Below are 27,924 nucleotides of genomic sequence, written 5' to 3' on the forward strand. Positions count from 1 at the left end.
CAGTTGATTATTAATACACCTGACTCTGATCCTACAATATCTCTGAATTTGTGTTTTTGAAGTTTACAAACTGTACAGAGTGTGCAATTCTAAAAATTGTTTTAGGTTTGATAGCCTGGTAGTCACACCAATTATTGATTTGATTTAGATTTTTCGTCTGTTTGCTCAATTGAATTTTGTAAATTGGTATAAACATTTAATGTATATATATATTTTTCAACAATTCTTACTTTTCAGCATTTTTTCACACCTAACTAATAGTACTTTTGCACAGTATTGTACATCTGAAATCATTATGGAAAACATTGTTAAGTAAAAAAAAAACTGGCCAATGTTTTTTAAACAAAACTCCTGAAGCTTGTGGCCCGAAAAGTACAGAGCCCTAGCGTACATTAAGCTGTATTGTTAAACTGAGGAAAATATTAGCTAATTTGACCCCTTCCTCAATTAAACTAATAACTAAACGCTTAATAACATGCAACTTTGGTAGAAGTGAAAGTCACCTTTTAGAATATTACTCAAGTAAAAGTCTTAAAGTATCTGATATTTACTGTACTTAAGTATCAAAAGTAATTTTCTGATATTTAATGTACTTAAGTATTTGAAGTAAAAGTAAAAAGTAAAATTTCAGTGATTTTCGGTAGGCATAAGAGCAGGGGCGGTTCCAGGGTTTCATTTTTAGGGGTTTCAGTGAGAATTTAAAACAAGAAGAGTTTTATATATTATATGACTACATAGTAAGCCAAAAGTTATGGTATTATTAAATGGCAAAAGTGGACACCAAAATGTTATGCATGATGTAATGATGCCAGTCTTGAATCAAATCAGTTCATGTATGTGTGCATTCTCTACAAACAGTGTGTCCAATGAATGCAGTCAGTAATAAAAAATATTCACATGACAAAAACCAAATCAATAAATGTTATTTTTATTTAATCCATTCAATATTAAATAAAAATAACATTTATTGATTTGTTTTTTGTCTTGTGAATATTTTTTTATTAATGAATGCAGTCATTAATAAAAAAAAATATTCACAAGACAAAAACCAAATCAATAAATGTTATTTTTATTTAATATTGAATGGATTGTTTGCATTAATATTTTGTTTGCGCTATCAACTCTGGTAAAAAGAATAGTGACATTTCACTGCTTTTGGTTGCCGTCTTTGCCGATTAGCGTTATTGATAAATTCCTTCAGCTCCGACTGCGCGTGCACGCTGCGCGTACCTGTGCTTCTCCGTAGAGCGTGCGGAGCGTAATACAATCTAAAAGCAGTGATTCGCCAAACCTCCCTTATTGCAGTCGCACACATTTCTTCTTTATTTTGTAGTAACGAGTAACGAAGATGCTTAGTGGAAATATAACGGAGTAAAAGTATACATTTTATCTAGGAAATGTAGTGGAGTAAAAGTGAAAGTTGACAAATTTAAATAGCGAAGTAAAGTACAGATACATGAAATTTCTAAAGTACAGTAACGAAGTATTTTTTACTCCGTTAAATTACAACACTGGTTCTCATGTGTTCGTTGTTATCTGGGCCATATACCTCAAAAAGTGAGCAAAGAGAGCATTTCCTGCCGATTTTAAAGTTATGGCCAAACAAATATGGCCACAATTTGGCCCATATCTGTATAGCCACGCCACATCTAGGCCATATGTGCCAGATACTACCCACATGTGGTCCAAACGTAATTGCTATCAGAATCGAGCATTTCATCCTTCCTTTAGTAAAAAGTAAATAATTTACTGCTATTTTGACCCATTAAAACCGAGCATTCAGATGCGCTGTGGAATAAAGTTCAATACTACCCAGCTTTCTGAACCCAACTAAATACACGGCCATACCTCTTTTGTCCACCAGAGGTCACTGTCACTACAACATTAAACCTTGCCGTAGGGATACAATAATCTCACGAAAAGCTCATTTAAATTTAGTCTATTAAAACGCATTTTTTTTCTCTCACGCTTATTGCCTAAATATTATCTTAGATACGGTTATCACCGTATTCTGAGCCTTGTTTTTCTACCTTTCATATACACTTCAGTAAACTTGACCTCTGACTGGTTTTAGTTTGACTGCTGTCAGGTTGCCACTTGGACTTTGAGTTACTGTGATTTCCACCTCAGACTGTTTTGTGAATACTAAAAAAGTAACTTCACGTGGATTTTCAGTTACTCTTGCTTCTCTGGTAAGTAAAATGCTAAATGTGATAGGAAAAATAAAAAAAACATACTATAAATTCTTTAAAATTGTGTATAAGACCAGTGGAAGTTGCTGGTACAACTTTGTTACTTCCATTAACAAACACATACAAAAAAAATAAAATAAATAAACATAGGATGTTAGGACATGGTACTGCATGTTATAGAGATTAATGATATACATGAATTCAATATAGTATACGGTTCTCATGTGCATTAAACAAGGGCATGACTAAGTGTATGTATGAAAAGTGTAATGTTAATCATTGAGTATGAGGTAAGAGAAAGAAACTCGCTTATCTAATCTTATGTTTGGTCGGATGATGGATGTTCAGAATGTTACTGTAAAAGGTAAAACCCTAAATATAATGTAATCTAAATGTAATTTGATATGTCTTGGTCCTTATAAGTCGTCTGAACAAATTGTTCAAAGTCACCTATTACAATCCATTATAACAAAATTATGTACTTTTCAGACATTTATAAAAGTGAGAATATAGTTTAAGAATAAATATGCCTACACAAGAGACCTGAATATAATTCTTATTATATTAATATTAATAATTATAGGATTTTACCATTATTGAACTTACCATTCAGCTTTTTTGCACAATAAGATAAATGCAGAATCTAGAATCCAGAAGGGTTCTTTTGGTTGTACCTGTAGGGGAAACTTTAAAGATTCAATGTAAAACCCTACAGCAGGGGTGTCAAACCCATTTTCAGGAGGGCCACCTCAGCATAATAGTTGTCCTCAAAGGGCCAGATGTAACTTTGAGTCAGTATAAATGTAGCTAAATGTAACTAAATGTAATTTAAAATAAATGCAACTACTCCTTAAAGTTAAATAATTCTGGATTTTTATTATTCAATTTACAAATATTACATATATATTTGCATAAATGTAAAAAGAAATGTTTGCTTGTTGCTCTATTATAAATCCTTTTAATTTGTCAGCTTATTACTCCATCAATCAATTTGTCAGCTTATTACTCCATCAGTCAACGATCAAACTATCCAAGTGAATAAGGATAAATAACAAGTTATGACATTAACTTTGCTTTAAATGCCAATGTAGATTGTACTCTTTGACAACCGCCACTGCCTCATAACACAAAAGACATACCGGTTTTTCTCCTTGAAGCACAAACATATATTAACCTCCCCATCTTTCTTGAAACAGCCTTCCATCTGCATCAATTTTTCTCTTACTGGACATTTTGGGATCATTGTTTGTATTTCTTAATTCGGAAAATGGCACTGATGTGGAAACACTGCAATCTTGTGGTGGGATACCGTCACTTCACGGGTAACATGATCGGCATGCATTATGGGAAATGTAGTTTATGGTCAATGCACTGAGTTTGAGACATATGCCCTACAGGGTTCACTACGTTTAGGAAGTGAAATCCTCTTAAAAATACAAAGAGCCCATTGTATGATGTAATTTAATGTATAACTGTGTAAAATTATTATTAGTGAAACAGGGTGTTTTTGTGAGGAGCAATCAGTTGTACATGATTTCAGTATTATTTGATGGAAGGGACTGTTTCTCTGTGTCACAACACTAACACCAAAGAAGGAAAACCTTTGGGATGGAAAAATCATGTTAAAAAATGGCCTACTACCAGAAAAGTGAATTCAACCCCATTTTCACCAGATAGTTGAACTTAAAAAAAAAGAAGAAAAAAATCACTTTAGTATTTACTTTAGCACAACTTTGTACAATTTATATACACCCACATAAAGCTAAGTCTTTTAAAATGAGGTATATTTTTTGTGGAATATGGCTAGTGAAGGTGTTATTAGTTAACACTGATAAAAGTGCTATAGAATCAGATAATTTGGGATGTAAATATTTTTATCCTAATGCAAAAAAGATGATGCTATGGTGCTCAAGATAAATAGGGGTTCGAATAGCAGATAAACACAACCGGTCCCTCACCTGTCAGCCAAGAATGGGAGTCTGAGGCTACACTTCAAAATGTTGCCATCAATTTTATTACATTAGAGTATGTAACTTGGCTTAGGAAAAATAGCAGAGCTTAGCAACACTTGAGTAGAGAAAAGTTATTAAAACCAAAAAGAAACACCTCATGAATGCAGCAGTTTACAGCCTTAGAAACAGTGTGACAAAAACATCCAAACTGAGACACAATGCAGAAATCACTCTGACTTAGCATATTGTTTCTTCTCAGGGAGGCAGTGCAGAGGAAAGATAACGTGGTATCTGATAAGGATTGGCTAACAGTTTAATGCAAATATTTGAATACCCTTGAAGTTGTTTCAGACTTTTTTCCCCTTAATTTTTTGTAAGGCAACACCTTGACTTTATCTGCCCTGCACGTGTTCAATATCCTGTAACAGCTTTTAGATCCTCTTAGCTTAACCCTCCAGTTTTTTTCAATTTGCTTTAAGTTATTTGCTGTATCAACAATATATTTCTGTTGTCCGTTTGACGAGTCTCCTGAAACTCTGTCAGTGTGATCTTGTGTAGTTTTATTGAATTGTGTAATATCATACAAGTTATGATTGGAAAAATGGAAACTACAACAAGCTCTAAGCTGCTTTTTGTGCACTTAGAAGCAGTGGCAACATGAGTGGTACTTTATGTAAATCTTGAGGATAAAAAAACTTTATAGCACGCAAAACCAAAACATTCCAGTTACATTTACAACATTTGTCAGACGCTCTTATCCAGAGAGATGTACAAAAGAGCTTTTAGGTCTCTATCGATGAATACATTAACAGATCATCTGGTAAAATTCAAACACTAAACGTAAGTGTTAATACTTAATATCTGGCTATATGAATGTGATATGAGCATTATTTTCTGACAGTCACAAGAGAGTCTCCAGACAACTAGGCAGTATACCAGTGGCAGCTATTTTGAGTACATGTAGTCAAAAGCAAGTACTATCTACCCTTGCTCACTTGTATTAACTGTTATAATAAATCTACATATACACAATGAAAAGTAAAATGATTCTTAATGTGTGCCTCAGATGCTTCAATGTTAAGAGGTTGTTTGGCCTACACAATACTCAACTCATCACCTGATCGCCTTTCCAATTTTTAAACAATGACACGTCTATATTTTTATACTTTTATACGTTCACGTCAATATTTTTATTTTCAGTCATTTTTACCTTAAATAAGATGATTAATTTAGATTTGTATTTGGGACAGATGTGTAAAGTAGGCATACAACACATCCTACACCACAACCACAACAAAATAACTATCGTGTAGCACACCTCTGTGTATCCACCAACCAAAAGCCTTCTAGAATATGTACATCATTTTAAAATGATTGCTTTCTCAGCTGAACGAGGTAGACTAGTGGATGGTGAGATCATCGTTTATGGCGGGTCGCAACCAACTTATTTAGGTGCATACTGCCACCTATTGTACCAGGATATGCAACCTCAGGGCTTCATGTACCTACAAAATTTTTTTTATAACAATAAGGCCATACTTAAAAATATTCTTGTGTGCCGTAACGCGACCGACCCTGTCAATGTTGGACAGACTCATTTTTTTAAATTTTATTTTGCTTTAAGTCCGACCGACTCGCCGGTTGTAAATTTGCGTTAAGACCGACCTGTTTTTTTTTTACTCTCCAAACAACTAATACAAAAGCATTAAAATAATATTAACGGGTTCGGGCACCACAATACATCTAAAAAAAATTCATTAAAACAGCTTGACACCGCTTTAACTTGGCACGAAGTTCTGGAAAAACTGCCCAGCATCAAAATAAGGTTTGCAATGATGCGCCCGAAGGCACGGTTTGACGTAAGTGACGTCACGATATGCTAATTTGTTTAAAGTCATAGGTCGTAATCACCATCACCAAAAATGTACTTTTTTTTTTACATTGAAACTTGAAAAAAAAAATAGACCTACCTATCGACCCTTTTTTTTTTGTTACTGTTACTGCAAACAAAAATATTTTTAAGGATGGCCTAATTTCTATATTCTATGGTATATTCCTGATTCTTTTAGGGAAAAAAAATCTTTATTACATTCCCACATTTTTTAACCAAACCCTTTCAAACTCCATTCTTTTCCCAACTCATAGATCATTCCTTTAAAAATTTCCCGTTCTAAGTTAATTTTTTTACACATCATTATGGCATGTTCCACATTTTCTGGAACATTACATGCATCAAATTTATCTGATGTGCATTTTCCCATTCAAAATATGGTTGATTTTAATCCAGTGTGTCCTAGTCTTAATCTTGATAACATCACTTCTTCTCTTCTACATTTCCCTTTAATTGCCTTGACCTTGATTGCATTTTGTATATTATAATAGTGTCTCCCTTTGTTATCTATATCCCAACTTTTCTGCCATGTTTCCTCTATTGCTGTTTTTATTAATGATTTGGCCTCCCTTTTCCCAAATAGGATTTTCAGAATTTCCTCATTCTTTATTTTTAAGGCATTTTTTTCCAGTCAGATCTGCTATCTCATTGCCCTCTACATCAACATGAGCTGGAACCCAACAAAATTGTACATCAATTCCAAGTCTTTCTATTCTTAGCATTATCGTGAGTATTTCGTTTAATAGGTTATCTCTTGCTGTTTCAGTTGCATCCTTAATTCGTTTGCATATATTTATGTCAAACTCTGGTATATACACTCCTACAGGGCTCTCAAGTTTTGAAGACAGGCAAGAGGGACATTGACATCCCTGCACTCCTACTCCCACATTGTTATTTGAGTCTTTAGACCCATCAGTAAATATTAACAAATACTGATAAATAAATTTTCTTAACATATTCTTGAGTCAATTTTCCACTATTATTAATGTTTCTTTCAGACCATTCTCTCTTTAACTCTAGAAGATTTCAGTCAACATTAGGAACTGGGAATATCCTTTTTAAGCCCTTTCATTACCATTTGTAGTTTCGTCACTTTTATCACTTCGACTCCTTCAACTTTTTGCATAATTTCTTCCATTGACATTGACAAATGTACATCATAAATAACACCTCTACGCTTTGCTGCATTTCCTGGGATATGGACACTGATTTTTTTCCTTATTCAATGTTTCTGCACGTGGGAATTTATCTTTGTTGTTTGTCTTTTGCAAATACAAGTAACCTCCTGTTGCTTAGATACTCAGCATACTTAATTTTTCCCCATTTATTTTTCAATAGCTTTTGTCGGCTTTACGGGGTGAAAATGAACTCCTTCTCTTTTGAATGTTACCATCACTTTCATCACAAACTCAACCTCCTCTCGTCGGTCAACTCCGATACGTTTTCTGCAATGGTGAGATCTTTCAAATTGCTCCACGTCAGAATGCCCGGATGAGACAGCGAAATATGATTGGCCCAGATGACCACTGCTTTGTTACAAGGGATATGCAGTTCTAAAAAATGGACTACAACTAGAACTACAAGCGTATATAAACCTAAACGAAAAGTACATTTGTTTACTATACCAATAAAAGCACTTCAATGAATGAAGTAAACTTTTCGTATGAGATTTTGTCAGTGGTGACGTTATCCACCGCGGTATGTTCTCGATAAACTTCCTTATGTGGGCGGGGCTTCTGTAAACTGACAGCAGCTGTTCATCCAATGAAATCGCTCATCGGCGCAGATCGCAATAAGGCAGCGCGTGTATTAAAGTACACAAAGGAGGCCGCAACCGGAAACCAGCACAGTGTTAACGGAGCTATATCAGTCAAAAGGTCTCTTATATATTTAAAAACAACATTTGTTTGGATTTATCTGCTTTCTGGATTATTTACACGTTTCTGACATGACGACTGAGTGGACAACAATGAGGTAATACGATGGAGTGGAACATCATTTTTAACAACAGGGATGAATAATAATAGTAATGGTGATAATGATGGTGATAATAATGATAATGGTGATGATAATGGATAATATTCAGGCTTTGGATCATCATATTGATCAGGTATCTTTACTTGTGCAGTGTGTCACAGCACATTTGTTTATACATGTTTTTTTTTTTTTTAAATACAGATTGATAAGTATGATTTAAAGATCTGGCTTAATGGAAGCAGATGTCCTTTGCTGGGGATTAAGGTAAATACCGAGATTTCCCAGTCACTTAAGGTAACCAGTTTTAAAATGCTCTTTATCCATTAGGACTGCAGAAAAGTGCTGTATCGGGTCTGACTGCATTTTTAGCACATCACAGTGTACACACTGAAAATAACGGTTTATAAATGGAAGCTTTGGCTAATGGAAAGAAACCTGTTTGATCTAATATGATGTAATACGTAGTTTCTAATGCAACTGGGTGGAGTATTTTCATACTGAGCCACTGGCTCTTTACTTGTTTATTAAGATTACACAAATCTGGTCAAAAGGATGGTAGAAATTTACAGTTACAACATTTAGCGGATGCCCTTATCCAGAGCAACTTCCTTTTTCTTCTTCTTTTTTTTTTTTTTTTTAGCTTTTATACAACTGAGCAATTGAGGGTTAAGGGCTTTGCCCAGGGGCCCAGCAGTGGCAACCTGGTGAACATGGGAATCAAACTCAAAGCCTTCCGATTGGTTGTCCGGCACCTTAACCACTAGGCTACCACATCCCTCGTTGGTAGCATGCATTAACAATCAAACCACTAATTAGATTTCGCTTTAATCTCTTGCAGCACTGCATCCAAGACTAAAGACTGCAGTGTCAGTTAAATAAGGACTATTAAGGAAATAGTAAATCATTGTCCTGCAAAAGAGCTTAATCTAACCATGTGGGTGGGTGTGCACATACACTCATGATCCACTTTATTAGGAACAACCGCACTTTTATGCAGTTATCTAATCAGCCTAACACGTTGCATAAAACCTTCACTTAACCTTCACATCAAACATCAGAAAACAGACTTTAACCATGGCATGGTTGTTTGTGCCAGATGCACTGGTATTTCATTTTGCTGATAAGCATCTTGCGTCACATCAAACCTTAAAGTGGATGGGCAACAACAGCAAAACTCAACATCAGGTTCAACAAGAAGCTAAGAGGATTGTTCCTCTTAATTTCTGACGAACCAGCCAATCTGTAAAAAAAAAAAAAAACTACTGTACCTTCCCTGGTTACAATCACAGAGACCACACCTTTCCTTTGTGTGTGCCATGATGTCTAATATTGACTGGAAAACAGATTGTGCAAAGCATAAATTCTTGGAAACAGTTTGGTTATGCTTTGCATGACTGTATAGTTTGAATCCCATTGAATGTCATCTAGTACATTATCTGTTCATGAATACAGTACTGTGGGTGTAATGGTCATAGGAGAGGAAGCTAAAGAACCTAGGTGAAACCTAAATGAATACAGTGCTCAGAAAGTCAAGTCAAGAAGCTTTTATTGTAATTTGAACCATATATAGCTGTTGCAGTACACCGTGAAATGAGACAACGTTTCTCCATGACCACTGTGCTACATAACACAAAGACAGCGCTAAGGACTTAGTAAGTAGTCCTAGCCACATAAAGTGCATCTGTGGAACCTGGTGCAAACAGAGCAAGACAAAAGATAAAAATACAGGAGTGCAGGACAAAAAATACCAGACAATACACAAAAGACATTACACAAAAGCAGCACCGACCAGTGAAAATACTGTATGCTCAATATTGCATTAGCAGAAATACATTAGTACAGTACATTAGTATTATAGCAGCAGTTACATGAGATATTGTAATGTAATGTGCAAAACAACAATCAACTGAAATTGAACTGCAGAGCTGTAAAACATGGATATGACTTGCTGTGCTATAAAGCCCTTCATCTATGAATAATCTGAATAATGCAAGATACGGTTAAACCGAAAACATAAATATCAATTCCCCAAACAATCAGGTGCATTTCTTTACAGCACATCGAGTGATTGCAGCTGACTGTGAACAGGTTGCCATGAAAGGGGTGAGCTCCAGGTCTGCATTCGCTCTGGGATTTCTGGTGGGCTGCTGCTGTCTTTACTTCTTCCTGAAGGAGGTGTGGTTTGAGCAAAGCTTTAATTTGTGGTTCAGTGCACAGCAGGAGAAGCAGACCAATAACAACGTCAGCTGGATGGTGCATCGTTATGCTCTCTTCAACCTGAATCACCCTCATCATACAGGTGCATCAGTGCTTCCTTAACCCTAACTCTATTGGGCTATTCATGTGACTTTATGTGCAGATGTAGCATGGAAAAGAAACTTGTAGCTTGTAACAACTTTCTGGGAGTTCCAGCAGTTACAAGCAGCTTTTTTAACTTCCTCTTAAGCCCTTTTTGCTGTTTCACTATAGATTAACATCAAGCAGTAATCAAGGTTTAGCTGTTTTTATGCTTTGTATCATTACAGTAAATGTTAGCGTGTTAGCATGTTTTAACTGAATTACTGAGCTATTATTACCATTTTTGTATTATAGAAGAAGACAGTCATGTTGCAGATGAACTTTACAAAAAAGTACGTATTCTGTGCTGGGTCATGACCAGCCCTAGCAACCTGCAGTCAAAGGCTCGGCACGTGAAAGCAACATGGAGTCGTCACTGCAACACGGTGCTTTTTATGAGCTCGAAGGATGATCATGACTTCCCAGCTGTGGGCCTTGAAACGGGAGAAGGACGTGATCAGCTCTACTGGAAGACCATCCGGGCATTCCATTACGCTCTGAAGAACCATGGCGACGATGCGGACTGGTTCCTCAAGGCTGACGATGACACTTTTGTGGTGGTGGACAATCTGCGCTTGATCCTGTCTAATTATTCCTCAGAGGAGCCCATCTACTTCGGGAAGCGCTTCAAACCCTATGTCAAGCAGGGCTACATGAGCGGCGGAGCTGGATACGTGCTCAGCAAGGAGGCGTTGAGGCGATTTGTGAAGGGCTTCAGCACAAAAGTGTGCACTCATACGTCCTCTGTGGAGGACCTGGCTATGGGTCAGTGCTTGGAGAAGATGGGAGTGTTGGCAGGAGACTCGAGGGACAGTATACAGCGTGAGACCTTCCACCCATTCATCCCTGAGCACCACCTCACTCAGGTTTTTTCCAAAACTTTCTGGTACTGGAATTACTGCTACTATCCTATCGTGCTGGTAAGTCCCAGATCATCCGTTTCAGATTTCCATTAATGAACTTATCAGTCGAGCATCAGCTGCTCAGGAAAACTAAATATACTTACAAGTTCAGTCGTTGCTTTATTGTCAAGGGGATAAGCTAAAAAATGGCTTTGCCCTAAACAGTAGTGAAAAATTGCCCCTTCAGTATTTTGTGAAATTTATTTAGCTAAAAATGCTTCATTTTTCAGCTGTTTGTTTTTTTTTTTTTTTTTTTTTTTCAAAAAAAATTGTGATGCTACATTGGAAGCGGGGCAAAGTTATTAGGTACTGATGATGGATTAGAAAAAAATTAAACAGTCTGTTGGATAAGATATTTTAGGAATGTTTTTTTTCTTTTTTTCTTTTTTTTTTTTTAAATTAGCCCATGTTTGTTTTTTTCCCAGCATTTAAAAATTTCACGTGTTTTGCTAAAGCATTACGTACGTTTGTCATTTGCCACCGTCTGGGAAACGGCTTATTCTTCTGGTTAATAAAAAAAGTTACACTAGACTAAAATCATACACTAGACACTGGAGTACATGGTAATTTGCCTGTTGACAAAGCTGCTTCTCAAAAAAAACAAAAAAACACACGTTCTGACCTCTAAAATGCAAGGATTCAACACTGATGTGGCATAAGCCCCATTCACACTGCAGGTAAATCTGATTTTTTTGGGGTCAAGTGACCAGGTCAGACTTCTTCAGGAGTAGTGTGAACACTCAAATCTAGCCCAGATCTGAATTTTTCAAATTAGATTAGACCACTTCCATATGTGGTCCTGAATCAGACCCAAATCGGATTTTTTCCAATTTATGATCGCAGTGTGAACAACCATTTGATGCGGCTTTTACGTCAATCTGCATCGACATTCGTCACAATTATGCGCTGGCGAGTACGCACACAAACGTGACTACGCCTACAAATGGATCAAATAATCAAAAGTTGCCCTCGACATCCGAAAATTTTCAAAACACTGCGTCTCTCTGCTGCTGTTACGACCCCGAGTTACGTCTAGCTAGTTCTCAGAGTCAGCAACTAGTGATGACCAATGTGGATGTGAATGGATGGAAAAGAGTAACTGCTGCAGTGTGATAATTACTATAAGTTGCCGACAACAGTAATGACATATGCGGACACAATGCTTGTGGTGAGGTTTTTCTTTACAAAGTGGTAATTGTATTTACATTAATATATACACACACATACAGTATACAAATGGTTTGTACTTCTACAACAGGCGGGACTGGAAAATCAGCGGCGCCAAAGAAAAGAAACAAACAAAGTCAAAAACCCGCTTACCTAACACTGCTTTATATTAGTCACGCTCATCTACTGTACAAACAAAAGTGAACCCAAAATCCTAACTACGCTGTACTTCCCTCGCTAACTAGAATACCGGGGGAGGCACCGCCCCTTACCTGAGGTCTCTAGACATGGAAGTATACTACATGGTGAACAATGTATGAGCGTGCTCCTTCTTACCTCTTCCAGTCCTGTACGTAGAACAATATTGAACACCAACAACATTAATCGCACCGGCAAAACACACAGCAGACATTCCAACGACTCGCCAACCAACAACCCAACAATGAGTTGACACGACGTTCGCGCGTTTATGGTCGCGGACTTCTACCGGGGCGGTGTCCGTATGCTGCGTCTCCGCCCTGATCCGACCGGTATTGTGTAAACTGCATCGCGTTCATCCGCTGTAACACAAGCAATTAAAACACAACTACAAAATATGTGCCTTGGCACGTAACAGCTGCCATTACACAAACATTTAGAAATCGAAAATGCTTACTTCCTCCATAACCTCGCCAACTTTAGCGCAACGGCGTTTGCGCATGCGGGTCAGTTCAAAACAGCAAACACTTCACACTGGTATCCGATATAGGCCACAATAATTCGAAAGATAATGTGAACAGCCAAACCAAAAATCCAGATCTGATCAAAATATCCGAATTGAGCATTAAGACTTGCAGTGTGAACGTGGCCATAGTCTCAGTGTTGCGGTTACTGATGTTCTATTTTGCCATTCTGTTTCTCAGAAGCTTTTTTGAATTGTTATTCGGATCGTCTAGCCATCCTTCAGTGTAATGTTTGTTCGCAGGGTCCACAGTGCTGCTCTGATGTCGCCGTGTCTTTCCATTACGTGGACGCTGACCTGATGTACCTTCTAGAGTACTATACGTACCACCTCCGTCCTTATGGCTACCGGTACCGCTACAAACCTCCAGATCCTTCTCTCCTTCACACAACAGAGAACACCGACAGACCGGTAAAGGTCACTGTGAAAAGAACACCGCATGTAGCAGAACAACCAAAGGCATCCAACTTGACACGGCAGATCCCTGTCAAGCCTGAAGGACAGGGAAAAACAGAGGGGGACAATGTGCAAAAGACAGTCCAAGAGATCAAGTCCGACAACAGCAGCACGGCAACTTTTCAGGAGAGCCAGAGATCATCGTCAGGCAGCTGAAATTGTAGCGTGCTTTGTAGAGGAAGAGAACATGTACATGGGAATTTACTGTCAATTGAATGTATCGTGCAGCTCCTTAGAAGTTCCTCTGAATTTAAGTAGGTGAAACCAGTATCTTCACAGCACTGTTGACACTGAGGTGTTGATCGGTCAGGTGTCGATTCATTTTCTCTGAAGCGTCAAATCACAGCTTTATATTAACCAACTCATTCCAATACCTTAACGTGTCTACAATTACTGCGAACTCAACAAAACCTTGATACGGTGAAGCTTTCAGTGAAGAGATGTAGAGATGGAAGGAATCTGCAGTGTCAGCACTTTGTCACAGTTTATCACAGGAGAGTTCTTAGAATGGCGAATGCTCAGGGCCGAGCGTTTAACATATTTAAATAAATAAACTGTTTCTCTTACCGTTAACGTAACTATAAACAGATAAAAAGTTATCATGTCCATTAATAACGAAGGTGCTGTGGTGTAAGAGGAATAAGTTTTGGATTTGAATATAATAAAGATTCTAATAGTCCCTTAGCTTTGATTTGAGTTGCTCTCATTTTACACTATCAGTGATGTTTTCCTAAAAATCAAGGCATTATATAATCCAGTTCCACATGCTTAGAATGGTTTCTTTACTTTTTCATTTTAATTTCAGTTTTAATCGATTTCCGTCAGGTAAAATTAGCAACATTACCGTCGGCTTTCTGGACAGAGATCGTTTGACTGGTATTCACAGGAGAGTTCGAGTGTCTCGTTGACCCAGTGGTCATCTTTTTTGTTCCAGGTTTATTTTTTACTACTTCTCATGTTGAGGTTGTACATGTATACACCATACACTGTAATTCTAATTTACAGCAATATTGGAAATATTTCTATAATGTAAGTAGCACTGACCATTCAAAATATTTTCTCCTAAGTTATTGTTCATGAAGTGACATCAATGTACAGGATTTATTGCCTCCCACTGCATTTGAGTTACTGTATCTCTGGAGGATGATGTGGAGTTCTCTTCCTCTTTATTTTTTCGTCTTGTTGCAAAGAAAGTGCTTTACTGTTTAATTAATAAAGCCTGATCTCTAAGCCACGTCAGTGTGATCCTCTGTGGTCCAGTTCTGGCTATTTGTTTCATTCCAGTAATTCTTTTTTTTTTTTTTTGCTCTAGCTACACATTCATTCATTCATTCATTCATTCATTTTCTACTGCTTATCCGAACTACCTCGGGTCACGGGGAGCCTGTGCCTATCTCAGGCGTCATCGGGCATCGAGGCAGGATACACCCTGGACGGAGTGCCAACCCATCACAGGGCACACACACACACACTCTCATTCACTCACACACTACGGACAATTTTCCTGAGATGCCAATCAACCTACCATGCATGTCTTTGGACCGGGGAGGAACGGGGAGAACATGCAAACTCCACACACACAAGGCGGAGGCGGGAATCGAACCTGGACCCTGGAGGTGTGAGGCGAACATGCTAACCACTAAGCCACCATGCCCCCCTAGTTACCCATTTAATCCACAAATAAATTGACTTTCTATGAAACGTATTAAAGTTGCTGAGACCTAGATGTGGCAGAAGAGAAATTAAAATGTCAGTCCGGGTTTATCTTTCAACATTACACCACCTTAAATTAAGTAACTCTTCATGAGTGCCATTCATCTCTATATTGTTAGCATTTATATGGCTCACTTGTATATGAGAGGCTTGCTAAGACACAGCCAGCAAAGTGAACGAATAAATAAATAAATATATGTGGCCTTCAAGGTGAACATTTCATCTATCTCTAATATCATGCAAATCACATTTGCTGTATGGATTTTTGTCGCCATTTTTCCCCAAGGTTTGTTCTATATGTTACATATGGGATGTTAATATGTAGCATATAATGAACACTGTTTTGTTCTTCTGAAGCTACAAGTGCTCCATATTCAAAATACTGATCTATAGACATGTACAGTATTCTCTGTGTAGCTGTAGATCAATAACAAGCTCAATTAAATAATACATTTATTTACAAAAATCATGTTTTTTTTATTACATTAGAAAGTTAATGTGGTAAGTAAATATAGTCAGATAAAGATGTTTTACAGATACAGATTTATATACTGCTACTGCTATATACAAATATATGTAGGTTCTAGTTGCAGTTCAACATAAATCATCCTTTGACAAATGTAATTTAATGAAAATTAATTGCTGTTGTGTAATTATTCAACTCTTTTTTTTGTTTTTTGTTTTTTTGCATGTGTTTAATGAAAAGGAGTTAATCCTGTGAGAATGGCACAGCTGATCCGGAGTTGTTTTGCCTATAACCCACGACGAAACCTGCAAAGAAAATCATTAGGTTTAGATAGTAAAAACGTATGCAGAAGTAATGTGCGGCAATTTTCAAGGCCAAGATACAACACGAACCTCAGTCTGCACTTGTTAAAGAACAGGCCACGTGTCTCTGGGTAGTCTTTCCTCAAAGGACGTTCAGCATCTGTCAGCGTAAATACAACATGTCCGAACTGATCACAAATTCACACTTACAAATGCCTAGAGTTGAATTAACAACCCAGAAACCCAGATGTATTCACATCTGGATGTACAAGTGTTAATTCAGCACTGGGGATGTGGGATATGCACTTGATGTGAAGATGTACACTTTGTTCGCAGATTCCTATAACAGACAGGTATTTGCATTTAAATCTGTTCTCACCATCTCCACTGTTTCGCCGTCCCATGAGCCCCACAAAGATGTCGTGCATTTCCCCTGAAATCAAATCATAAAGCATGAGATGAGAGTGTTTCTGTGGAAGGCAGAAGTATAATAAGTAGAAATCAGGAAAGAGGATGGTCTTACGTTTACGCTGAGACTGGTCATCAGCAGCAGCATCTGAAAACAAATAACACTGTCAGATTTTCTTAATCTTCTTTTAATCACATTAGGAAAGGGACTGGAAATGGTCTTGGCTGGGAAATAGAATTAGGGTTGTTTTTGTTTTGATGTAGTGTTTTCTCTTTCTTTTTCATGCTTCGGTGGTTTAAAGGCATTATTATTATTATTATTATTATTATTATTATTATTATTATTATTATTATTATTATTATTATTATTATTGCCACTTTTGTCTATATTATCTTTCCAAACCAAGCCAATCTGGCAATGCTAGAATCATGACAAAAGCATCTCTTGCAGTCGTCCCATCCCAACAATCATGCAGAATATGAAACAGCTTTCTCACCTGCGCTCCTGCGACCCATGAGACCAACAAAACTGTCGTAGTCTATGTCGTGATACCGCTTGAGCAAATTTCGAGCCGCGAGTCGAAAACTTGGACTCTCCTGCGCGAAGAAAACGAGTGGAGATCATGATGCTACAAAAATATGATGGTCAACAGCACTGACTGAAGCAAAAGGTAAAGTACTTACGTCGGAGGTCGATCTCTGCGTCTCTTGTTCCGCGCAGCTTGACTCAGTGAGCCGAGTCTCAACCAGAAGGATGAGGAACACTAACAGCAAGCCTCGGTACATTTTCACACGCAGTCTTAAGAGAGAAAGCATCAGAAAGTGACATGTGGTTAATAACAACTGAATAAAATAAAACAAAGCATCTCTTACACTGTGTAATGCGGTGTATTACAGCTAAACTTCAGTTTCTGCGTTGCGTAATGCGTGAATATTATCCACATACAATGCGCAAAACCAGCAGATTCCGTCACTCTTAGACACGGTAGATTTCCCTTCAGTGTCTAAGCATGTAAGCATAAGTGCCTCTAACGATTCTTTCAAAATTTCTTGGAGAAATGTTAATTTCGAGAAGTGCCAAATGAAGGCGCAGAGATCACTTGTTTTTTTTATTCTCACGGTTTTATGATTCAATAATATTTTTACAAGGTTACAATTTCATCTGGTACCTGTCCTTTTAAACCCAGGTGAAATCCAGGTTCTTTGGCTTTTCTTCTGTGACCCTAAAATGTTCCAAATACACCCCAACAATAAAGTTTTTCCCTGTCTAAAATTATTCCAAGCTACAACATTTTCCTCAACCTAACAAACCCAAACAGAACAAAGAACCCATTGAACTATCTTTAAAACACTTAATAATTCCAACTGGCAACCCTGTGTTTTCCCGTTATTTTTACCAAGGAAACATAATGCATTGTGTTGCATACATACTAATGGTCTTTCACGTGCACAGATGGATAATCTGGATAAAACTGTATTGTTATTTTTGTTATTATTTATTTCCACCCATGAATTGTTCCATCCCAGTAAAAGACACGTTTTGCGCATTATTTGACACTCATAACCAAATAGGTACATGTGGTTGAATGTTAACACTGAACATTTAATTGTGTATTTTCTAGCTAAGCTTATTTAAACATAAAAATAAATACATCAATAAAAACTCCCACACGAGCGAATGCGTAATAATATGTTCGCCGTGAGGTCATGGAGCGCCTTTTCCTCGTGATAATACAGCCAATCATTGGGGAAAACGCATAGCAGTGTAACAGTAGCAGTAATGCAAACATGGTATGTGTCAAAAAAGATACATAAAACATAAAGAACATAAAAAGGGAATGGTTAGGGTTAGTGTTAGGGAAAAGATTTCGATGTGAACTTGTGCGTAATGGAAAGGTTTCACCATATTGGCGTGGATGATGATTTAGTTTCCATTCAATTAGAGGCAAGTTAGATGATTTTCATAAATAATCTTTTTAAATGATTTGGAACCGATTTCTGATTTGAACTTTTTTATTTCGGAGCTGTAACAAATCTCGCTTTTTGTGCGTTTCATTTCTGGTGCGTTCTGGATCCGATGTATAAAGTGTACCTCAATAAAATACACTAGATCATCGTATCAACACTACATAATAAAAATGCATTTTAGAATTTGTTCCAAGGTGCTGTGTAGACACAGAAGTGCAACTTACCTGATCTGATAAAACGTCACAAGTGATGCGCACGGACGAGTCTCTGCGTTAGAAGAGGAGCTGATGGTTAAAGCTGTGCCTCGATATCCTGTCAGTGAAGAATTCCGCATAGATGATCGCTGCATCAGCAAAGTCTAATCAGTCGTGTCTGGGTAGATGTGATTTGAGGTTATATAGCCTCTGTATCACGCAAATGAAGACCCTGACATCAGAGGGTGCGAGGGCGTTCCATAAAAAGAAAACCCCGCAGCGCGCGCTTTGGTCACTCACTGACGTCATTTCAAGACTTAAGATATCAGAGTGTAATTTTTCTAAACACAACAGTAAATTACTTTACAGTGTATAGAAACACGATTTGTAGTGATCTTTTAGACTTTGGAACAGAACTTTATACCAAAAACTATGTCGGTATCAGTAGAACTGGTCTGACACTAATATACTGATATGATAATAAACCTCTTATAAATCAATACATGTAGTATTTTGGCAAATGTGCTATCATACTATAGCATTATAAATAGTCTTCTATAAATAACCTCTTATCTTCTTTAAGAGTTTTATTTGGACTATAGAAACATCACTACTCTGATCTACAGTGACTGCTTTATCCTCAGTGTCAGTGTTGTGGTGGGCCTTGAGCTTATCTCATTAACACTAGGAATGAGACAGTTTTCCACTCTGGATGGGGCACCAGGGACATTCGTTCACATTTATGTTACAGTTAAAGCAGGAGGTAGGAAACTGGAGAGTTCATGGGCAAAACACATGAAACCACATACCGAAGTACCAGATATCGAAGCAGGTACCTTGGATCTGTGATGCAGCAACGCTAACGCTACCACCCACACTTCTAGATGTTTATAAATAAGAAAGCTTTTTTCTTTGGAATAATTCTTTTTTGTTTATTTCTTTTATTTAACAAAGCTACAAATCAATTAGAAAAATGAACTAATTTAATAGAAAACAACTGACTTCCACCCTCAGATCTCTCAAATTAAGTTGCTAGCCATTAAATGCTAATCAGAGTCAAGATCATATTCCAATGCAGATATATAAAGTGTTATCGCTACTTAAAGAGACTTTAAAGGTTTTTTCGGCTTGCCGCACCAGAGGAATCCAAGGTTTTATATACAGTAAAACCCTATGACAGTGTTTCTCCAGGAGAAAGAAATCCAAGTAGAACCCGTTTTTTATGTCTTAACTATTGACTATTTTTTAATTAATGATCTTGTTCATAGTAAGTCACAGTAAGAATTATTGTCAGGTACAAATCTGACCTCTGATTGTTTGCCTTAAAGAATCAAATGAGGAAATGCATTAAAGCCTTGACAGGACTTTATCAGTGGAAAGTAAATCTGTAGGAAGTAACTACGTCAGAACCTAATACAATCAAGTGACATCTCTGTAGTGTGACTGTTTAAAACCACACAGATCATTCTTTAAGAAGAATCAAAATTTTGGAATATTTGCTTTAAAAATCAAAAGAACAAACAACAAATCATCACCAAACACTATGCTGGCTAAACACGTGACCTGAAGAGCATCAGTGAAATGTTTTATAGTGATCTCTCTGTAAAGTCTTTCTTCAGTAATGTTTATGTGGTGTATTATTTTACAGTACTGTATGTACGCCTGTGCGTGATAGTGCTCAACATACTAAAATGTCATCTCTGTTGACATAATCTGTTTGAACTCTTCGTTTTTGCTAAGTAGGGCTTTATTGGCCTTTTTTCTGCTTGGCCGCCTAATTGACAGAGCCATTGGCGAGAACGTAATCTCACAAGGAAGTAATTACATAGATAGCCTTGGCAGAATTGTCTCACAACCTACATGAGCTTCTTAAAGGGGGGAAGAGGAGGGGGGATCTGACTGGTTAGCAGGGATGCAAAGATGATTAATGGAGACATTAGTGACCACCCACACTGAAGTTTCAGTCCTTAACTCATCATCTTGTTCGTCTTCGTCATCATCTAAAACATTCTGAAGTTTGTGGAATGGAGTATGGATTGTTCCAGTCTCTTTTTGTGATGAAGTCTACGCAACAAGAGCAGTTCAGCTAGAATGAGTCTACACTTGAGTAGAAAGCAGGGTAATAGCTTGGAAAAGACCAGGCATACTTCCTGTGGTGAAAATGACTAGCTCAGTACCACTGCATGTTCAAAGGTCTTTTGTAGGAGTATTCTCACAGTTGAAAAACTTACAGATAAGTGCCCATGGCAGCAATCATAAAGGAGCCCTGGCAGACCTTTCAAATGAAACGAAGACTATGATCTTTTAAAGAATTATTCCTTATTCCATGCAGCTTACAGTAAATATTTATCAGATAATGAAGAAGATAAACTACTCATTTATTCAGTAAGCACAAAATGCTCACAGTTTGTACAATCCGACATAATAAGCTGTGCTTTTTAGGCACCTTTATAAGGGAAGGTTTTGCTCAGCTTCAGAACAGCATGTAAGCACAAATTTGAATCATTTAAAAAGTCAACATTCATATTCTTAGGAACTTGAGCTTTAAACGGCAACAATTCCCTGTATTGTATTCAAACATTTACAGCATTTACAGCAATTACGCCCTTATCCAGAGCTACTTACATTTTGATCTCATTTTATACAACTGAGCAATCGAGGGCCTTCTCAGGGGCCCAGCAGTGGCAGTCTATTGGACATGGGAATTGAACTCACAACCTTCTTAAAACCAAACATACATTTGGTTTGGGGTGATCATGTAATATGAAAAACAAGATACATCTGAATGCATTTAAGAAATTTTCAGTTGCAGAGATTTCTTTTGTACTGTAGTGAAGAAACTACAGCAGACTATAATTACTGTAACTCACATGTCTCTAAAGTATATAAATCCCTGTGCAATGTACTCAAAAAATCCCAGTGTTTCCTTAACTATACAAAGAACCCTTGAAGATTCATTTTTGTCCAGTAGTGAAAGCTTGGTTTGTAATTTATAATAATATCTCAAATATTTCACTGGATATTAGACTATATAATGAACTAGTTGTATTTGTTTTAAAGTCTGTTCCAATGTGAGAGACAGTGTTTACCCTTCTGTCATGGCCTGGCGTCCCATCGAGGATGGAAAGTACTTTTTTTTAACAAAAAATAAAAACAATTTATGCCTGTTTTGTTGTGTCCATGTTTAGCATTGAACGTCTTTATCACGTCCCACTCCACAGTGCTGTTTAATGGTTCGTATGAAAATAGACACTCTGGGATTTAAGAATTTGTCGTTTTTCATTAGTTTTCTATCTTCACCTAGCCTACTTGTAACAATAATTTTTATAGAAAAGCTCCAAAAAAAACCTAAATGTCTTTAAAATAAATGGTGATATCAACCCTATTTCTGCTTTTTGAGACTTTAAAATGGTTCTTCATAAAGCATCTAAAATTCAAAGCTGTTGTCTGTAAGTATTAAAATTCATTTTAAGGTTAACTGTAAGGTTAACTGAACAGAGGTCTCATGTCTCACACTGAAAGCCAACAGTGTATTGATTAATTTGACATCACACTTGCAAAAAAGCATTATTTATCATGCATTGTTTATATTGATCGAAAATGTCTGATTGTTTGATTTTTATTCCAGCAGCAGGATGGAATGCCAATGCACTGGTAAAAAGCATTAAGAAAAGAAAACATTGCTAAAGTAATGAAGATAGATAGATAGATAGATAGATAGATAGATAGATAGATAGATAGATAGATAGATAGATAGATAGATAGATAGATAGATAGATAGATAGATAGATAGATAGATAGATAGATAGATAGATAGATAGATAAATAGATAGATAGATAGATAGATAGATAGATAGATAGATAGATAGATAAATAAATAAATAGGAAGCTATGCTTGACTAGTCCATTTGACCAGTTACCACAATTCTAAGATAAATATTGATATTTTCTTTTCCACCATCAGAAGCGTTCATTTGCCTTAAAAGACTATGTAGTTGTGTTTATTCTAGCTGAGAAAAGATCGCTGCAGCTTAACCTCGGCTCGGAAACGGAACTCATTTAGTACTTTAAAAATTAAAATTATTCTAAATCATGTTTGTAGAAGAAACTTGCATGGCTATAATTTGAAAGCAAGCAGGTCTGCTATGTTTAAAAATATAAAGTTATTTCCAGATGGCTGTTTACTGTGCATGACATAAATTTGCAAATATTTAGCTTGTACAAGGACCTACAAAGCCCTGCAGACTCATGTGCTGCCCTGAGACCATGCAAAGAGTGGTGAGGATACATGTTGAACAAGAAAGGGCAGGCGGCGGGCCAAACGATGTCTTTCCTCAAAGGGTACGGCATTACCAACATGATGTTTTAGTAATGAGCCCGAAGCCATATTTGCGTCTCTTCCTGCACTGCATGGATCACAGTGGGTCGATAGGAGGATAGAGTCAGGGCAACGGGGAGATCAGACAGAAGCGGGGGCAGAAAAAATAATTAATCGCATTCGTCTATAATTAATGACTTTCTCTTTCTCTTAATCAAAGAAACACATCCTGAGGTTATCAATGAGGATGCATGGGAGAAAGCCATAGGCTGTTTATTTAGATCATGCTTGTGTGTAGGAGGTCACCCACTACGACATTAATTATTAACGATTCATGGCATGTGATGGGTGGAGAACACCAACCAATACAATAATTACATATTGTCAAGACATAGTGAAACATTGGTTAACATTATTTACTTCCTGCCTTTTCAGGACTGCTAGATGAGGACTGTGGAGGGTTGGTTTGAGTAAGATGGCCCATATCTATCAAACGTAATTATAACTATGATCATAAGCTGCTGCTTCGCATGTAGACGCCCTAACAACTGACACGCGGTATGCAGATCTCTTTGTAGAAGCCTAATGTTTCCTTAACTATCCACATTGAAATGTTTTTTTTTCTAATAGTGTAAGCTTTGTCTGTAATTTGTAATAGCAATATCTAACATATTATATTGCATTTTAGAGTATAATAAAGAATCTAGTGTCTGGTCAGTATTTTTTAACATCACTGTTTCAGGTATGCATGTTTTAGCATGCAATTGTATTAAATAGACATATTTTATAATAATTTTGTCCTGGTTAAGGGGTTGGTGGATCCAGAAAACAGAGTGCAAGTTAGGAGTTCACACTCCATGGGATCCCAGGCCATCACAGGAGGGAAGCTACTGATTACAGATTTCATGAGGTGTATGTTTGGTGATACAGATGTTCAAAATCAAAAGTTATACCAACCAATTCTGAAATAATTCTTTGTCCAGTGACAGTGAGTAAAACCTTTAGAAGTTTCTCCTTTGTGTTCTTGTTCAGTAGAGAATAAAGTGATTCAGCCTGTCAAAGGATCTGGTTGGCAAGATTGGTTCAAATAGCCAAGAGCTCTTTACACCTTGCTAACATCATTTGTTCATAGACAGTTTGGTCTCTGGTGAGAAAGAGAAAACGTGAATATGATATGACAGTTGATGTGATGGAGGCTGGCAGATCAGACTGATGGTCACAATGCTGGACTCAATAATAGCAGGGTGCTGTTAAGGGACTCACGCTGGGTCTGCATTAAAGAACACTGAGACCATTGATCAGTGAGATGTCAAAGAAGTAAGCTCCTGTTACGACACTGAGTCAAGTCTTAATATTCCAATGGAGTCACCAAGTCCAGATCCATGTCACTGGCAGCTTCTGAGACATTCAAGATCCAGTCCAGATATTTGGCATTTAGACAAAGCCTAGACAACTATGCTTATTTCATGCTTGAAATTTTGTTAATTTATAGTACATAAATCCAGAAAGAAGCAAACTTATCTATAGCTAACAGAATAAAAAACTTTAAGCTTAAAAATATAAGGAAATAGTATAGGAAATAGTAATACTATAGTCATATATACTATACTTTCCTAGAGAAATAAGCAACAAAGGGGTGGTATGATGCAACACAGTAATTTCTTCCACCAATACCACAGGATATGGCAATTATTAATTCTTATTCATTACATTTTCCTATTTTTATCCAATGATAGTAATCCTTGTCATATGGTTATGACCTGTTCAGGAACTACGTATTGTGACATATAACTCATACACACTGTGTGAAGGAAAATCAATGTGTCATTAATGAATTGAAACCCTAGATAAAGAAGATCACACTGAGTTATGAATAAATCACTACACACACAGGGAGCTAACAGGAAGCTGTTGATGCTCTGATGGCTGTGACTAGCTATGAGGACAAGAAGTTCTCAGGATTTTAGGATTTTTAACAGCATTGCGTTGTTGTTTTTTGTCTGAAAACTCCTTTTCAGGTCAAATTAAACATGGGATGGAAATCACTGACATCTTAATAATATAGTGGAGAATGTGTGGAGAACGATGGACAAAACCCAGTCAACAGTAATGTCTGGATCTTAACTGACCTCAGAGCAGCCGAGGAGGACGCTTTACATTTGCCTATAGACTTAATCAGCCATTATGTTTGGCTTTCCTGAGATGCTCCTCTACTACCTCATATTGAAAGGTAAAGAACACAACATACTAACTTACTTATATTTTACTTTAATGTAACAGTCATATGGGAGCACTTTAAATAAATAAAGAGAAGCAAAGAGAAAATTAGGAAATTAGAGCAATTTAATGAAAAATGGAAATATAACCTTACAGAGATTAAACAACTTCAACTGTGTTGTGTATAACAATATCCTTTACATTTTGTTTATTTCAGTTGTAGATTGTATGAAAGTGCCTCAATATCAAGCTGACAAAGTTTGGAAGTCTGACCCTCAGTTTTTGTTACAGTTCAATGATTAGAACGTCTGAAAAATCTCTGATTTAACAAATTAATTGGTCATAATCCTCTTCTTAGTAGGTATGCACATGAATTTCTGTCCTACAGCATCAAACACTCATCTCCGTTTGATAAAGGACACTGCATTGAACTGCTAAAAATTCGAAGCAACCTTGATTGCCGGACTGGAAGAAAGGATACCAGGAAATACGATTTAGATTTGTGAACTCGCAGGTCTGTGAGTTGATTATGTGTGTATAGTGAAAGCATGGCAGAAGCACAAGACTGTGTGTGTTCATCTCCCATTGTGTCGGCAGCCAAAGCGAAAGACCTCAGACTCCTAACACTTTGCATTGGACTTTTGTACAAAAAGCATGCAAAGACTCATTACAGTGTAAAAAAACCTGTGTCTACTGCAGTATTACAAAACACAATTGCTGAAAGGATGACATGACACTTCTGCAGCTTGTCCTTCTCCTCATCACGGATTCACAATGGCTTTTAGGGTTACACGGAGGGGAGAGAACAGTACATGACGTTCAACTCATTCTCAGCTTTTTTAAATTTCTCTTTAGGTTTTATTTAATGCCTAAAAATGGACATCTCATTATGTAGGAAAACTAATGTATTATGCTCAGAGAGACATGGCATGTTAAAAACATGCGTGGCTACAGAACATCATTATAAATAAAAGAATCCAGTAAGATTAATAAAAAATATAACCTAGTAACTGCAAAGTCATTTATCGCTTACAAGACTACAAGAAGGAGCCAAAGAAATATAAGTTATAGTTAAATAGCACATCTTAAGTAAGGTATAAATTGCATACCCTGCTGTTATAGGAAAATGATCAATGATGGAGTGTTGTGATTGCCACTACTGGTCATGATCTGTTTTATTCTTCTTACAGTTTGTGTGTTTTTTTTACATCAATCATTGTGTCCATTTATATTTACAGCATTTGGTAGACTCACTCATCCAAAGCGACTTATATGTTTAACTCATTTTATACACCTGCGCAAGCAGGAGATAAAGGCCTTGCTCAGGGGCCCAGCATTAACAACTTGCTGGACCTGGGACTGGAACTCATCACCTTCCAATTGCTTGTCGTACACGTTTAATCACCAAGCTACAACATCCACCATATAATATACTTTTAATGCTAAGTAAGGCATGTGAAGTTAGATCCTGTTGTCACTTCATTCAAGCTTAAAAGATAAACAACATTTGCAGCTTATCATGATACACAGATACACCAAAGACCTCATTTCAAAAATGTTAAATAGACAGAAAGCTTCACATTGCTATGACTAATAATAATAATAGGCATGTTTTTTAAATCCATAAAAGAAATAATCTAAGTTGTTACTATTGAAACCTATCAGTCGTTAAGCACAAGTGCATTAATATAAATCTTTCATCCCGTTGACAGAACTGCTTTTATAGGGAATGATATCACAGTGCAGATAATGCTTGTGTCTGATTGGTCAAAATCTATGTGTTATTTTTGTGTAACAGACAATCAGTGTGAATGATAGGTTAATATTAATGCGTTTGTTTAAACACGCTGTTGTTTCTATAGTAACCATTCAAACATAGCGACTAAAGACAGACTCCATATAATCTAAAACTAGTAATGAATGAATTTTAAAAACATGTATGTTCTTTGGTAAAGTAAAACCTATAATTGAATTTGTTGTAACATTTTTTTGTTTTTTTGTTGTAACATTTTTTTATCGAACCTTTAATGGAAGCATCCTCAGTAGTACGTGCTTTAAGAAGAAGGGGGTATGGCTGGCAAGGGAATGACTGATGATCACAGCTTTAATGTAGGTGAGAACAGGAATTAACTTGTCTCTCAGACATTAAACAACAAATCAAACTGTGATTTTCCTGGGCTTTAGTCGAATGTTATATTTTACTTAAATTCCAAAATCCAACATTACTATTGAACAAGATATTAAAATTTAACAGTTTGCATTTGCTTTTTTGAATGTATATAAATTTACTACAATAATCTTGAGCTCTGCCCTTATAATTGGTTCCACATCATCAAAATAACATCTTCATGCATTCCCCTTTTTAGCTTAACCTATGAGTTATACAATTTATATTCAAATAAATATATGAATTATAATTCTTTAGAAAAAAATACTAAACATTTACACCTTAGCAAGGGAAAATATCTTGAATTATAGTTACAACAATCCAGTATTTTTAATTATTTCAAGTAATAATGAAAAAAGCATTCTTATAAGGGTTATTAAAAGCCAGAGCAGAGACCATGTCACAGTGTGCATGGACAGGCTTCTGCAGGGCAGCAGGGGATTGATAGCAAGTGAAGTCTGAGGTGTGATATAACGTGTAAGAGAACGTGTCAAACGGGGAGGGGAGCTGACTGAGCGACATGGAGATGCTCTGAGTTGCGTGCTGCTCTCTGCTCTCAGTGGTGACACGACAAGG

At 36.8% G+C, this 27,924-nt stretch overlaps 2 protein-coding genes across 5 annotated transcripts; one reads left to right on the forward strand and one right to left on the reverse strand.

Moving 5' to 3' along the window:
• Nucleotides 1-2,078: 2,078 nt before the first annotated feature.
• On the forward strand, nucleotides 2,079-14,829 carry c1galt1la (core 1 synthase, glycoprotein-N-acetylgalactosamine 3-beta-galactosyltransferase 1, like a). Of its 4 annotated transcripts, none has more exons than XM_027170558.2 (5): nucleotides 2,101-2,192; nucleotides 8,214-8,276; nucleotides 10,069-10,311; nucleotides 10,605-11,269; nucleotides 13,383-14,829. In XM_027170558.2, the coding sequence occupies exons 3-5, from the start codon at nucleotides 10,107-10,109 to the stop codon at nucleotides 13,749-13,751; spliced, it is 1,239 nt and encodes a 412-aa protein (XP_027026359.2). In that variant the 5' UTR covers nucleotides 2,101-2,192; nucleotides 8,214-8,276; nucleotides 10,069-10,106; the 3' UTR covers nucleotides 13,752-14,829. The 4 variants fall into 4 exon arrangements, with proteins under 4 accessions (XP_047663234.1, XP_027026359.2, XP_047663233.1 ...); XM_047807277.1 differs by lacking the exon at nucleotides 2,101-2,192 and adding an exon at nucleotides 7,703-8,009 and having other exon boundaries at nucleotides 8,214-8,306; XM_027170557.2 differs by lacking the exon at nucleotides 2,101-2,192 and adding an exon at nucleotides 7,705-8,009.
• A 1,005-nt stretch (nucleotides 14,830-15,834) lies between these two features.
• Nucleotides 15,835-18,862, reverse strand: tac3a (tachykinin precursor 3a). Its single transcript, XM_027170658.2, has 7 exons — nucleotides 18,677-18,862; nucleotides 17,169-17,283; nucleotides 16,982-17,081; nucleotides 16,600-16,632; nucleotides 16,456-16,509; nucleotides 16,167-16,236; nucleotides 15,835-16,079 (listed from the first exon to the last, which is right to left on the reverse strand). Exons 1-7 carry the CDS (start codon nucleotides 18,799-18,801, stop codon nucleotides 16,061-16,063), a joined length of 516 nt encoding a protein of 171 aa, XP_027026459.1. The 5' UTR covers nucleotides 18,802-18,862; the 3' UTR covers nucleotides 15,835-16,060.
• Nucleotides 18,863-27,924: the final 9,062 nt, after the last annotated feature.

This window comes from Tachysurus fulvidraco, chromosome 23 (genome assembly GCF_022655615.1).
Source record: "Tachysurus fulvidraco isolate hzauxx_2018 chromosome 23, HZAU_PFXX_2.0, whole genome shotgun sequence".
Taxonomy (NCBI): domain Eukaryota; kingdom Metazoa; phylum Chordata; class Actinopteri; order Siluriformes; family Bagridae; genus Tachysurus; species Tachysurus fulvidraco.